The sequence below is a fragment of the Rattus norvegicus genome, chromosome 8 (genome assembly GCF_036323735.1).
Source record: "Rattus norvegicus strain BN/NHsdMcwi chromosome 8, GRCr8, whole genome shotgun sequence".
NCBI lineage: Eukaryota > Metazoa > Chordata > Mammalia > Rodentia > Muridae > Rattus > Rattus norvegicus.
Window position 1 is genome coordinate 69,030,530 of NC_086026.1, and position 15,768 is coordinate 69,046,297.

General features: G+C 42.1%; 2 protein-coding genes across 12 annotated transcripts in view; one reads left to right on the forward strand and one right to left on the reverse strand.

The window, feature by feature from the left end:
- Positions 1–700: 700 nt before the first annotated feature.
- On the reverse strand, positions 701–14,087 carry Senp8 (SUMO peptidase family member, NEDD8 specific). Its single transcript, NM_001012355.1, has 3 exons — positions 14,040–14,087; positions 2,742–2,761; positions 701–1,635 (listed from the first exon to the last, which is right to left on the reverse strand). The coding sequence occupies exon 3, from the start codon at positions 1,597–1,599 to the stop codon at positions 946–948; it is 654 nt and encodes a 217-aa protein (NP_001012355.1). The 5' UTR covers positions 1,600–1,635; positions 2,742–2,761; positions 14,040–14,087; the 3' UTR covers positions 701–945.
- A 236-nt stretch (positions 14,088–14,323) lies between these two features.
- Positions 14,324–15,768, forward strand: part of Myo9a (myosin IXA) — a 203,242-nt gene continuing 201,797 nt past the window's right edge. For 9 of the 11 annotated variants that reach the window (XR_010053925.1, XR_010053926.1, XM_063264814.1 and 6 more), the window contains exon 1: positions 14,335–14,816. The gene's annotated coding sequence lies outside the window, so the exon portion shown is untranslated. Of the gene's footprint in view, positions 14,817–15,768 lie in introns of all 11 variants that reach the window. The other 2 variants (XM_063264818.1, NM_134335.2) reach the window with 2 other exon arrangements.

A 15,768-nucleotide genomic window follows, 5' to 3' on the forward strand; every position in this document is an offset into this window, starting at 1 on the left:
ATTAGTGTAAAAGCTATAGCTATCAAAAGTAGAAACATGTCTGAAATAACAGCTAATCTTGGTTAGTTATCAACTGTGAGTTTTAGAACCAAAGCATGTGAGATAAAGGGAGGGACTATGTACCTGTAAAGGACACAGCAAAGGGAAGCCATTACACTTAGACCTGAGTCACCTATTCACTGAGGGAAACAAGAGATGCGCCACATGCCAGCAAGGGGGTTGTTGTGTTAAATTTACTGCAGGTTGGAATTGAGTTCAAGGCTTCCTGCACAGCACACCAGGCGCTCTTCCTCAAAGTTATTTCCCAGCCCACAGGCATTTATTTTAATGAAGTTCCATGTTCTTAAAGCATTCCAGGAAATAGATAAAGATGAGGTAAAGGCATCTGTATTATTTGCAGACAGGAAAGCCTTTGCACCAGAGAACACCTTATTTTTATAAATCGAAGGCCATAAATGGAGTTAGGTAACGATCCACTTCCAGTCAGATGCCTCTCACTATGGCTATGAGACAAAGATGTTGGTTCTTCTGTTGTTTTCTTCAGGCACATCTTTAGATCTCATATCTTAGTGGTTTGCTTTGGAATATCACTTCTTCTTTGGAATAAGCCAACGAGGAAGGGAGACCAAAAGGGACAATAGTTTTATACCAACAAGAAAAGAAGACTCTTACTTGAAACTGTGTAATGAGTTGTTGTTGGTTTTTTTTTTTTTTTTTTTTTAAGGTTTTGGTACATAAGTTCCAGACATTTTCACAGAATGCACTGCTCTCCTCAGGGTTACAGTGAAACTTCCCATTCAGAGAACGCAGAGGATGACATTCTTTCAGAACAATAAAGAAGCAGGAATAGTAAACTTTCATCTACTAGTGTTTTTCCCTCAGGCACTGAGGCTGTCACCATAGAGAAAGGCAGAAAGACCAGACTTCAAACATCACAAGCATTCTTCAGTAGCTACTTCGGTTTTTTTTAGCAAGTCTGGCAATTAGATCTTTCCATTCTCCCCTCTTCTTTGTGATGTATGTCGGGGTGAGGAGCTGCAGTGGGGATTCTGGCTGTCGTCTAAAGAGATTTTGACACAAGGCCTCGGTGTTACATATCACGTACATCCCACAGTCATAGCTGTTCTGTTGAGCTGGGGCTTTCTCTTCCACAAAGACCAGTTTGTCTCCTTTGCTCCCTAAGAAAGCCTTCAGTTTCTCTGCTACCTGTTTTGCATGGATTGAGTTGCTCCTGCTATGGGAATCATAATGAAAGAAGCTATTTTTATCTTGGAGATAAACCAACAAACTCCAGTGGGTACCTCCGGCTGCCTGGTTAGAATTATCATTGATGGCTAAAAATACCACTCTTTTGTGGGGAAGATCCAGGGGTTCAAGGAACATGGCAATCTCTGCAGGGCTGCTGGTGCACTTAATGAACTGGGTGACTTCAGGGCTGATGAAGCAGACATGGTCTGAGCAATCATGAAACTGACTACTGGCAAAGTATTCAAAGGCAAACCCAATAATGTGGTCGTTGAGCCAGTTTGGAGGGTCCAATAGTGAGACATCTGATTGTCGCAATAGACTGTCCATATAACTCAAGACCACAGGGTCCATCTTGTATTGAGCAGGGCTTCTCAGAAATTCCAGAAGCTGAAGGAGAGTCAGAAGACAGTATTTACTGCTGAAGTGATATTGGGTTACAAAGAGTAACTACTCTTACAGAATTGTGGTAAATATGACATATAATTCTACAGCTTTTATTCAATAATTTCCACCAGTGGTAACATCATAAAACACTACAGCCTGGCACTGGTGGTGCAGGCTTTTAATCCCAGCACTTGGAGGCCGAAGCAGGTGGGTCTCAGAGCTAAAGGCCAGCCTGGTCTACAGCGTGAGTTCCAGGGTAGCCAGGGCTACATAGAGAAACCCTGTTTGAAAAGAAAGCAAACAAAAAACACACTAAAGAAAGTTTAGCCTATGTACTGGACATGAATAATTAGAATGAAAACAAAAAATTTCAGAGACAATATAGAATTTTAATTTTATACTGTGCATATCATGATGCACATTTGGCTGTCAGGGACAACCTGCAGGAGTTAATTTTCTCCTTCCATCTTGTCGTTCAGGATATTGAACTCACGTGACCAGGCTTGCATAGCAAGTGCTTTCTCTTGATAACCTACATTGTTGATCCACTGTCTTGGTTTTGGTTACCAGTAAAAAGAACATCTTAAAAAAGAACATTACATAACTCAGAGCTGCAAAGAAGGCCAAATAAGTTCCCCTGAAGATAATTAAAAAGTTTATTTATTTGAGACAGGCTCTTCCTATATAGATTTGGCTGGCCTGGAACTCACTATGTAGATCTGCTTTGAATACAAACAAATCCTTCTGTCTCTGCTGCCTGAGTGCTGGGATTAAGGGCATACATCAAATAAGCCCAGAATTTAAAGAGTTAAAAAGCTGTATATATAATATTCAGGCTATCAACTAGATGACACCATGGACACAATCAGAAACTCCAACTAGCACTACAAACCAATTAAAGCAAATGGGGGCTGGAAACAAAATATTCATATTTACTTGTTTAATTAACAGGTTGGTTAATTCAGAGGAAACACAGGTAAGGTGTCTGTGGGATTAACATGCATGTGAACAGCCAAGGCTGTACTAACAAAGGCAAGTCTGCAGGTGCAGAAGATGGTTTACTTGAGTCTACAGACAGTTGAGGGACTGGATAACTGCTGTGCACTGACCTGGCCACTCAGCAGTACTTCTAAAACCAGAGAGCAGGAAGAGTCACAGGCAGATTGAAAGAAAAAAACAAAGCATAATATAAGAAAACAGAATTATGATATTAATCTAACCAATCCTAACTATTAGATCAATTATTTTTACTATTTGGTTTTACTTCAAAAAGACATACAAGTTTGATATAACCAATTCCATGTAATCAAAACCATACAAATCTCAAAGCAAAGCTGGACAGTGGTGGTGCATAACTCTAGGTCACAGCTCTTGGTTGGCAAGGCAGGTGGAGCTCTGTGAGTTTGACCAACCTGGTCTACAGAACCAGTTCCAGGAAAGCCAGGGCTGCACAGAGAAACCTTGTCTTGATAAGCCAAACAAAACCCACAAAAAGCTGTATATAAAAAAATACCTTTCAAGACAAAATGTTAAAGTAAAATGAGGCGGTTAATGGTATCAGTATCTTAAGAAGTAAAATGAGGTGATAATGACAGTCCTATATACACCCAGCACATGATAATCTGAAAAACTTAAAAAACAATATAAGGCTGCTTATGAGAAACTACATGTATTTTTGAATATACAGAATGCATAAATTAAGAGATTAAAAATATTTTGAGGGCTGGAGAGGTGGCTCAGTAATTAAGAACACTGACTGTGGGGGTGGGGGTATGAAGAGGAAAGAATAACTAGAGTTCAGACAAACTGGAGTCAAGAGTGAAGTCAACGAGGCATAGAGCACATTGGTTATGGGTGAGCCACAAACTTGGCTTGAAGCTTTTTGGCAGCTAATCAGAGAGTTGAGTTAAATATTCACAATGTCCATAAAATAAAAATAAAATGCTTACTCAGGAGATGTAACAGCATCCTTTTTATTACTATCTAATAGTTTTGTTATTTGTGTTTGAGACAGGGTCCCGAATGGCCTGGAACTTGCTATGTAGCCCATGCTGGCTTCTAATTCAGTGATTCTGTCTCAGCCTCCCAAGTTGATTACCAGCATAAGCTATCACTTCAGGCGTTTGATAGTTTTTTTCTTTTTCTCAAGAGATATTCATAAAAGAAAACATCTTATACCATAATTTGTATGCTCTTTATGACAGATGTAAAAGTTGAAATAAGATTGTTTGAAACCTGATCTTATTAATACTAAGGCTGACACCAAATGACAGTGTAGTCAGTTTGTCAGTGCAGCTTGGTGGAAATGAAGTACTTGGACTTGATATAAGATTATATTATTATGGGGTTGGGGATTTAGCTCAGTGGTAGAGTGCTTGCCTAGGAAGCGCAAGGCCCTGGGTTCGATCCCCAGCTCCGAAAAAAAAGAACCAAAAAAAAAAAGATTATATTATTATAAAGAGAATGGCTAGTCACATGTGTCAAGCTAGGCTTCCTGGACATAGTCCTCCTTTATACAAGAAGTTCTCCATCTGTGGGTTGCAACCCCTTTGGGAGTTGATTATTAGATATCTTGCATGTCAGATATTTACATTATGGTTCATAACAGTAGCAAAATTATAGTTATGAAGTGGCAAAGAAATAATCTTATGGTTGGAGGTCACCATGACATGAGGAACTGTTACTAAAGGTTGAGAACCACTGTTTTATACCATCAAGAACTATAGTATAGGGGTGCATGTCAGGATATATAACCTTGGAAATATCTGAGCTGTTAATTCTCTCCAACCCTCAGTTAGTAGCCAGTTACAAATAAAAATGAGCCTGTAAGACAAGTACCCCAACAGTTTGCCTCACCTTGGAGGAAGTGACTACAAGACTACACATGGTGTTCAGTCTGTCACCACCTACATATACTCATCTTCTAATTTGTGTCTGTCTACACTCCATCTATTCCACTCACACTCACATACTTAGAGGCATTTTTCCTATTTATTTACTTACTGGTTTGTTGAAGCAAGGTTTCATGTAGTCTAAGATTGTCCGAACTTTGGTTGATTCTCCAGCCTTAGCTGGCTTTCTGAGTCAGTCACCATTCCTAGTGAAGCTCAGATTTTATTCAAATAGTTTTTATGGATAGCTCAATAGGAGAAAATTTGCCTGGTATATACACAGCCCTGTGTCTGATCCCCAGCACCTAAAAACAGGGGAAAAGTTTTATGGTTTGTCTGAGTTTAAAACTCCCAATCTGGGCTGGACAGACTGTTCAGCAGTTAAGAGTTCTCACTGCTCTCCTAGGCAGCTCACAGACGTCTTTAACTCCAAGGGGTCTGATGCTCACTTCTCTGTAACTGGGTGTGCGCATACACATGCACACATATACATGCGTGCGCGCACGCACACACACACCCACACACACACACACACACACAGAGACCTACATAGACACAAATTAAAAAAATCAAGTATATAGACCAAAGATTGATTTAACTTCATATAGTACAACCATGATAGTTCAACACCCTGAATTCTAATGAAAACAGAACTAAACTAGGCTTAGGCCAAACCACCCTGGCCAAGAAAGAACTCTAAACTTTCAACTTAAATATTTACATGTTCTGTTATGTATCAGGTGTGTAAAACAAATTACTTTCATTAAGTCACAATTTCCTCCTCTGGAAAGTGAGACTATCAATGTACAACTTTTTTTTTTTCTTTTCTTTTTTTCGGAGCTGGGGACCAAACCCAGGGCCTTGCGCTTCCTAGGCAAGCACTCTACCGCTGAGCTAAATCCCCAGCCCCAATGTACAACTTTTATCATAGGGTATGTCAGTGTAAAATGAAGAAATATCAGTAAGATAAAGATTAAGGCATAAGATTGTAATAGATATTTATTATGTCATCAAAAGATTTACAGCCAGAGGATGGGGAGATAGTTCAAAAATAACATTTGAAAATAACTTGATCTTTATAGATCAGGCCTAGCTGGGTCGCACGCCCTTTAATTCCAGTAGTCAGGAGGCAGAGGCAGGAGAATCTTTGAGTTCTAGGCCAGCCTAGTCTACAGAGTGAGTTCCAGGGCAGGCAGGGCTACACAGAGAGAACCTATCTTTTGTTTCCATTCCCCTAGTTGGATATTTCCTTTTAATGGACCCCTAAAGCATTGGGGATTGTATAAAATTATGTAAAAATTACCATCAAGTTATATATAACTCTTTCAAGTATTTTAAGGAGTCATATATTTTTAATGCCTCTCAAACTGGAGATTTAATAAGTGGATATTTTACCTGAGTAAAATAGAGAATTCCTTCTGAAAACTTCTTAGACACAAAACTATCATAAAGGAAATTTTCTTGTTTTGTTTTGTAACAGGGTTCCTCTGTGTAGCCCTGCTGTCCCGGAACTCACGCTGTTGACCAGGCTAGCCTCAATGTCAGAGATCTGCCTGCCTCTATCTCTCAAGTGCTGGGATTAAAGGAATGCTCCACCATGCTGGGCCTTCGCTCATATTTAAAAACATTTACAATTATTATTTAGTGTATGTTAGAGGTTATGCGTGTCATGGCATACACATGAAAGTCAGAGGAAGACAACTTTTGGGAGTTGATTTCTTCTTTCCGCCAAGTGAGACTTTTGAGGATTAAACTCAGGACTGGAGGCAAGTGTTTTTATCTACTGAGCCATCTGGCTTGCCCCTTGTTATGCTCTGGACCAGGGATATAGCCACCATGTCTGCTGTTGTACACTGGTATTAAGGATTTGAACTCAAGTATTTGTGTTTCTGTGGCAGGTGCTTTACTGAGCCATCTCTCCAGCTCAAGATGCCATTCTTAAACAGCTTGAGAATATAAATGGGTCTGTAAGGGTGACAAAGAAGATAAAACTGGACTTCAAATGATTAAAAATAAGTTCTGCAGCTGCTGGGTGTGGTAGCACATGCCTGTAATTCTAACACTGAGGATGCACAGGCAGGAAGATCATGAGTTCAACTCTAGTCTAGATTCATGATGACTTATTTCATTAGCCCTCCAAAAACTTAGGAAAAGTTTCAATGGGCAAAAACCTAAAGTTAAAACATTAAGTTCTGAAAGTATTACTTATCTGTTCTGATGAGATAGCATGACTAAAGAACTTATAGCAGAATTTATTTAGGGTATAGTTTAAGAGGTTTAACCATGACCTCCATGTCATGTCATCATGCTCCATGACCATCATGTCAGGGAGTGCGGCAACAGGGAGGGAAGCATGGTGCTGAGCAGTCACTGAGAGCTATCTGAGATACAACCACAAGGAGACAGAGTTAACTGGGAATGACAAGGCCTTTTAAACCTCAAAGTCCACCTCCCCCACCCCAGTGACATACCTCCTCCAACAAGGCCACATTTCCTAACCCTTCTCAGTTTCCCCAACAGGGGACCAAGTATTCAAATATTGAGCCTCTGGGTGCTATTCTCATTCAAACCAACACAACACAATTTTTATTCTTGTAGAAGAGGCCTTCCATGTAACTAAAATACATAAACCCAAGGCTATAAAGCAGAATGACAGAAATACCTGCAGAAATGCAAGACAGACATAAAAACATAAAATAAACCCATCTTTAATGTCAAGTAATAAAGATGGATAATATTTGCTATACATATAAACTATCTGCAATGTTTATAAGAAAATAGTTCTTAAAAAGGAAAAGTGAGAAGACGAAATTAACAAAACAGATCTAAGTTACAAACATATAATAGAGAAAAAAATAAAACCAAGAAAATGCTAATATGGGGCTGGAGAGATGTCTCAGCGGTTAAGAACATTCATTGACTGCTCTTCCAGAGGTCCTGAGTTCAATTCCCAGCAACCACATGGTGGCTCACAACCATCTGTAATGGGTGCAGACGCCCTCATCTGGTGTGTGAAGATAGCTACAGTATACTTATATATAAAATAATTACATAAATCTTAAAAAAAAAAAAAAGAAAATGCCAGTAGGCTTTTCATTTTTATCACTAAAGAGAATGGGGTTAAGACATAGCGCCAGGAGGGATGGCTCAGCAGTTAAGAGGACTGATTGCTCTTCTAGAGGACCTGGGTTTAATACCCAGTACCCACAAGGCAGCTTATAAACATCTGGAACTCCAGTTCCCAGGATCTGACACTCTGCTTGCCTCTGAGGGCACTGATGCACATGGTACACACACATGCAGGCAAAACACCTGTATACATAAAACAAAAATACACCTAATTTTTTTCCAGTAGGGATGATAGTTTACTCTATAGGGAGACACATACGTACTACTAATAATCTCTAATATAGGGAAAACATCTAAGAAAACTGCACTGCTGGAGGAGTTATAATTCTTTTGAAAAAGAACTTTAAGCAGTAGCTATTAAACTTTACAGTGTATACATCCTTAAGACCAGCAATTCCACATTGAAGAATTTCTTCTAGAGAAAGGTGCACCAATGTAAATAAGAGAATATTTTCAGCTGAGCATAGGACCCATGTCTATAATCTCAAATCTGAGGTCAGTTAGGCAGGCAATTTAAGAAACTGTTTCAAGACAAAACAAAACAAAACAAAAACAAAAGGCTGGGATATAGCACAGTGGTGAAGCATTTGCAAAGCATGCACAGCACACTAAATCCAACTCTTTTTTTTTTCTTTTCTTTTCTTTTTTTCGGAGCTGGGGACCGAACCCAGGGCCTTGCGCTTGCTAGGCAAGCGCTCTACCACTGAGCTAAATCCCCAACCCGCTAAATCCAATTCTAAGCACCTCACACTCACACACACACAATAGACCATGAAAGGAATTTTATTCATCACTTAGCATTTTGACTTCAGGAGTACAATTTATGATTGTCATGCTTTCTTGCCTTTAATGTAAACTTAGTTTGTATAAAATCCTTTGTTGAGGGTCAGGATCTCATGTAGCTAGACTGCCCTTGAATTTGCAAAGCGGCTTAAGATGACCTTGAACTGATGGTCTTCCTGTATCTTTTAGTGATAGCATTACAGTCATATGCTATCATGCCTGGGTCTTTTTTTTCTTTGATAGGGCTTCTCCATGTATTCCTGGTCACCTTAGACTCACTAGGTAGCCAGGCTGACCTTGAACTCATAGAGATTAAAGGTATGCATCACAATGCCGGGGACATCTTTTTTTTTTTTTTGGTTCTTTTTTTTCGGAGCTGGGGACCGAACCCAGGGCCTTGCGCTTCCTAGGTAAGCGCTCTACCACTGAGCCAAATCCCCAGCCCCATCTTTTAATGTTTTCTGTAAAATTCAAAGCCTAGCAGTGAAGAGGTAATTAATTACTGGAGTCACACAGACATAGTAAGGCTTTAGTATATAGCTAATGAGTAATAGAAATCATGTTTTTGTGTTATAATAAGGAAATATGGACTCTAATGGGATCTAGTCGTGATATCTACAACTTTCTGTTAATGCTTGGGAGGTACAGGTAAGAGGATGAGGAATTCAAAGCCAGCTTCAGCTATACAGTCAATTCAAGATGAGACTCTGCCTTAAAAACAAGCACAACCAACCGCCAGAAAAAAACAATAAAAAACCAAAACAAATGGACAACCAACCAACAACAACAACAAAACAGACAACCCCACCAACCAGCCACTTACACAGTAGTGGACCAAGGTTGAATCATATATTAAGTAGGGCTAGCTATTTTGTGTTATTTAGTTTAGTTGTTAATGTAAACTTAATAGTTGTTACAAAAACACTTGTGAGAAAAGGAGCTTAGGGGTAGAAATTCCCAAGCCTCTGTTTTGTAGAACAGAGTTTATCAGACCACTCTGAGAGAGTTTTATTCATTGGCCACCAGAGAAGGTAGGAGATCTTTGAACCTATAATACAGATTCTCAGGATAATAGCTATAATTGAGACAACTGAGGGTTTCTCGGTGTCCAAAGTATGATATAGTACCTTTATAACAGATAATTATGGAAGAGGCAGCTATTTAATTGGAAGTTAGAGAAAGGACCTTACAGAGATTTTTCTGTAAGTAATGAAATTCTTAAAATGCTTCACTAGCTTTTAGTGTTATTTCCAATGTCAGATAGGCTTGTTCCCATCCCTACCTCACAAAGGGAATGAATAGCAGAACCTCACATTTTACAGAGCTTGAGTTTTTAGTCTGTTGAAAAGAAAGTCAGTATAAGCAAGTTATGCTAAAGAAGATGGCTTCTCAGAGAAACTGGCTCTAGAAGTTAAGAAACTTTACTCACTCTGATTAGTCGTTCTGAAACCCCCTTCCATGTTTTAAGTACACTTAACAAGCACATAATTTGGGTACCAACTGGGATTTGAGCAGTAAGTTGGTAACCCATTGGTGTCTGAAGGAGATGGTTATCTGGGCCTTGAGAATCTTTTCCTTAATGAGTTTTATTCATTTTAGGGGTTGAAAGGATTGGCAAGAAGAGAAGTGTCCTCTCATCTTAGTAATAGCCAGGTTTGACCCTGCTTCGCTTCTGAAATCAGATGAGATCTGGTTTCTGTAGGGTGGTATGGCTGTAGATGAGAAACAGGTGTCTTGACTTCAAGTCCAAAACGATACACACATGTACAGATGCAGTTTGATCGAGAACCTGTTATTAATATCTCTGAGTGTGTGGTTAAGTGTTTGCTTTACAGAAGTACTAACAATAGTAAAGAACTAGTAATATTAAAGGCTGGGCTTACCTCTCGGTCACATAAGATACCAGTTGATGCAGACTAGGGATGTATGTGCTTTTTCCAATCTAGGTTTTTTTATTGTCGTTGTTTTTTTTTTTTTTTTTTTTTTGGTTTGTTTGTTTTTTGAGATAGAGTCTCAAGCCAGCCTCAAGCTCTCAGGGATCCTCCAGCTTTACCCTCTCAAGTCCTGGGAGTACAGATATTCAATATCCTATTGAGTCTCAAATGTCAAATTATTTTTATTAGCTAATCATTTGATTTCTAACTCACCACCCGAGACAGGGTCTTCATATGTATCCCTGGTTGTCTTGAACTTGCTTTGTAGATCAGACTGGCCTTGAACTCAGAGATCCACTTACCTTTGCCTCCTCAGTGCTGGGATTAAAAGCCTTTGCCACCACACCAATTCTATCTTCTCTTTTTTTTTTTTTTCTTTTTCTTTTTTTTGGAGCTGGGGACCAAACCCAGGGCCTTGCGCTTGCTAGGCAAGCGCTCTACCACTGAGCTAAATCCCCAACCCCTATCTTCTCTTTTTAACAACTAACTTAGGCATTATTCTGCATTAACTTTTTCAAACAGAACTGTAATCATATTCTTCCAAAACTGTAACATTTCATTATCTTCCGATGAAGCAGAAGCTACAGCTTGCCATAAATACTTCCTAACAATAGCTCCAATTTACCTTCCTGAATTATTATTTTTTAAAATATTTATTTATTATATAGAGGGCATAAGATCCCATTACAGATGGTTGTGAGCCACCATGTGGTTGCTGGGATTTGAACTCAGGACCTTGGGAAGAGCAGTCAGTGCTTTTAACCACTGAGCCATCTCTCCAGCCCCCCTGAATTATTTTCTAGAATTGCAATTATATATCTATATCTATATATGCACACAAAAGGTTATTGCCAATGAAGGTTCTGGCTATTAGGGAACAGAAAAGCAACCACTTCTCTATCCTCACCCCAATCTATCTTCTTTTCCAATTTCAGATCTACTATGCCATATTTTTGTTTAGAACTATTACACTGGGGATTTTGAAACTGGGGATCCATAAAGCAGGGCATGATTAAAAATGAAGGGTTTTAAGAGCTTGGATGGGGGAAAAAAAATCTACCTTTATTTACAATTCATCCTGGCTAACATTTAGCATTTTCTTCAATAATTATAGGCAATCACTGTAGTCTTAACAGTCTTTGTCACAAAAATCTGCTATTTTCACATCATATTAAAGTTGTTGCAGGTAATCTCAATATAATGTATATTCATTACTATTCTGACATTGTATAATTAGACCTGTTGCTACACGCTACTTAACTCGAAAAGAAATACATCTGTAACTACGCTACATATTTTAAGGTGTTTAAGTACTTAACATTGGTTTCTTATTTCTACGTATTTTATTGTATACATTTAAGTGAATTTCCTGAGATCAGGCTGACAAACCAAACTTCCAAAGGCATCTAGACTGTAAGAGGTTAAGAGTTTTTGGTCATTTATACTTGTTAGTTGCTTAGAGTACAGAATTTAAGTTCTGTAACATGGATTTCAAGGCTCTTCATAATATATTCACATTTTATCATCTTCATCTTTCTCCCACCTCTACTCTTCCCTCATACTATGCTTTCACCTTATCAGACAACACTCTTATCTGGAGGCAGAATGACAGGTTTTTGATTAACCCTAGTTAACATACTGCAGCTATGCTTTCTTGAGCTTTCCCTCATACAACTTTTTTCTGACTGTCAAATGAATTATTCCTTGTTTAAAAGCCTGTTTTCCCCAATACTGTGTGACTGTGAGAGGGTTGTTTTAAACATCTTTATATCTTGCTCTTAAATTAATAAATGATCAAGACACTTAAAACTGTCCAGGCAGAGGGTACAGGAATGTCTTGGTGGAGTGGATGCTGGGCATAGAATTTTATCATTGGCTCATCTCTGTTTTGGGGGAGGGAATGAAAATGTAGATGGTTCTTGAGCTCTGAACCTGGACATATAGCTTATAAACCGGGTTACCAGGAAGAGGAAGAGTCAATAACTGAGGTGGATCTGACTAGGATTGGAGATGGGAAGCAGAACTGGTAGCCGAAGCGAAGAGGATCTGAAAGCTTATGGTCTGCCTAGGCTACTAGGCAACTCAGTGAGTCCCTGTTGCAAAAACCAAAAGCAAGAGCAAAAAAAAAAAAAAAAAAAAAACCGGAAAGAAGTTGGGGTTAGAGTTCAGAGGTAGAGCAATGCTTAGCAGGCACAAAGCACTAGCTGCAAACTTCCCGCCTTCATGCCCTCCATCCTCTCCCACGCACATGGAACTGTCTTGACTGGAAGGGCGGCCGTGGCTCCCTTCTCTCAGTTCCCAGAGCAGTTATTTATTTCAGTATTCTGCTTGAGCTTCTCATCTTCAATTCTTTGTTGTTAAAGGATTCCAACGTTTAAGGCTGCGAAACCAACCCCCTCAGCCTCTTGTCTGTTCCCACCACCCATCACTCCACTGTGTAGTTTGATAGGCTCCATCCTTATCGATAGTCACCCAGTGAGCTTTAGCTTACTGGAGGAGGTCAATAATATTAGTTTTACTTAAAATAAAAAGCATCCCGGGTGATTCTGATGAACAAACAGGCTCGTGTTCTTCTGCGGCTCTTCTCTACCTCTCCTCACTTTCAGGTACCATGGTTCACTTTTCACTCACTCCTCACGTTCTACTGCCCCCCACCCCCCACCCCCTCAAGTCAGGACTGAACCACAGACCAGAATCTAGTGTTCTACTCACTGAGCTAAACGACTCTATTCTTTGAGACAGGGTTTCACTATGTATCCCTTGCTAGCCTGAAACTCTCCATGCAGACCAGGCTGGCTTGCTTCTGCTCCCAAATGTAGCAATTAAAGGTGTGTACCACCGAATCTGCCCCCCCCCCCCCATTGGTTCAGACTGGCTTCCCGTTTGTCGATCTAGCTGCCTTATTCTTTCAGGAGCTAACAGGCCAGACAACCCAGACAACTGGTCATCTTTAAAAACAGTCTTTGCAACTGCATCTGGTTCATTTCTTTCACTCGCTATAGTAAGTTTTTAACCCCCTTGTGATCAAGATTTTGCTATGTACTCCAGGTTGGCCTTAAACCCACTCGCTACATAGTCTGGTTGTTTCAAATGGAAGTCTACCTGCGCGGTTTTTACTAGGTGTATGTCAGTCTTTCTGCTTTTAGTCTTCTAGGTCGCGGTCACATGATTTTGTACTAGCCATTCTCTACTTCTCCCATTTTCTTTCTGACCAGTTACGGCTCAGCAGGGTCCTAACACAAGTTCTCCACAGGCCTGAAAGTCATTTGGGAGAAGTCCTATTTTGCAATCAAGGATCCCCCCGACCCCCCAGTTTGTGTTCAGACCATCCCATGTTATTTTACTGTGTTACAATTGCGGATTCTTTTTTTTCCCCTCCATCACAGCGCTTCGAAAAGCGGAGATTACTTAATTTTCTTTCAATATTTTGGGTTTTACAGCATAGAAAGAACTCAGTGAAAAGTCTGTGGAATGAATGGAAAGAAATACTTGAACACGGGGGCGGGAACAAGTGGGGGGAGGGGCGTGCATGTGTGGAAAAGGGGCGGAGCTGAGAATCCAGCCGCAGAATGGGGAAGGGACTCGGATACACTAGAGTCTGCGTGGACTGCAAAGCGATCCACTGCTTCCACAAACTGAGACAAACCTAAGTAGGGAGGAGGCTTCTTACCTATTCCTCAGGCCTCACCAGCCCAACCAGCCTTCAGGGATCTCGGTACTGACCGGAAAGTGAGATCTAAGGTCGTAAACCCAGAGTTTGCCTCTCCAACCTTACGACGTCTCTATCTAGCAGTAGAGACTCTAACACGGGGTTCTCCCCACAGCCGTAAAGTGAGGAAGGAATGAGGAGGTGGGGCCATCGGAGGGTGGAGGAAACTGGGCGTGTCTGCGCAAGCGCATGCAGCACGCTCCAGCGGCGTCACGTGCGGGGGCGGGGCCGGGCGGGGCTGCCTGGGGCTTGGCAGCAGGGGGCGTGGGAGGTAAGTGCGCGCGCGCCTGCTCGACTGCTGCTGGAGAGCCGCGCGGGGCGGGGCCGCGTGAGCGGGGTCGGGGGCGCGCAGGCCCAAGCGGACTGTGGACGCGGAGGCAGTTGGCGGTGGCTGTCGGAAAGTCCTGGCAGGACAGGGAGGGACTGCGGCGGAGATACGGGTCCCACGGGCAAGAGCAGAGACCGCGATTTAGGCGGCCGTTCCAACGCGTGCTCTCTGGGCGGGGTGCGGCGGGGGATGTGCCTACCCAGGCCGGGCGGAGTCTCTCTGACAGGGCGGGGGATGCGCGGCCGCCGCTCTCTCGGACCCTGAGGCGGCTGGGCCCACCCTCGAGGAACCATCCTACCCCCGGCGGCCTTGGCCTCTGCTTTCTCCGGCCTGACCCTGGAAACCGAGGCGGGGAAGCGGATACCGCCGAAGAGGAAGGGGCTGTGGTGGCCACCGCGGCGCAGCCAGAGGTAAGACCCGCCCCAGCACCCAGCGGCCCTGCCGCCTGGCCTGGCCCGGCCCACGTCTCCCGCTCGGCTCTTTGGCTCCCGGAGGGCTGCCCCGCCCCGCCCCGGCGGAGACGCCCCGCCAGCAGCTCTGCCCCTAAAGCCTAGCGAACGCCGGAATACTGCCCGGATTCCACCCCCAGACTCTACCTACTCTCTCATACCTTTCATTGGCCAGACACCATTCTCTTCAACAGCGGCCGGGGCGGTTCTGTCACCGGCCCCCTTCCACCTCCTGCTAGAACCCCTTTAGACTCTCCTAGGACTCTGACTGGAGCCTCTAGACTCCGTTATGTCTGAGCGGATTCTAGTGCTGGAGCCAAGGCCACTACTGCTTCCCAATCCATTGCTATGTCTCAGATCTTTGGATTTCCTACGAATCATCGATACCTGAGCCTTCATAGGGACCCTCACGCAGCTTACTTCTAGCCCGGTTTGCTAGGTTTCCCCCTACCCATACAAGCTTTCAGATAGTCCCAATGTCATGATGTTCTTACCTGGTAGGTCTCCGGTCAGCCCTTCAAATCACCGTCAGAGTGCTGGATCGCCCCCCTGTCCTGGTCTACACTTCTCTAGAAGACCTCTTCTTAAGCAGACCTTGTTACCTGTTTTCTACCCAATCGGGATCTTTGTTTGAAAAGAAATTTCCAGGAAAACTTGAAGGGGTTATTTACTTAGTCCAGTGTATTCACTCCATTGAATTTTAAGAAGTCAGACTGAGACCTATGTTTGGAGCCTCAGGACTGGATGCTGAAAAGGAAAGAGGGGAAAGAGTGTGGAAGCCCAGCAAGGGAGGGTGTGTGTGCTGTTACAAGGGCAAGCTGCTTGCTCCTCATCGTCTCTTCAGTAGAATGAGAGAACCAGTCTAAGTCTTGACACTTCTGGGGCTTCTGTAAGCATTAAGTTGCATTAACAC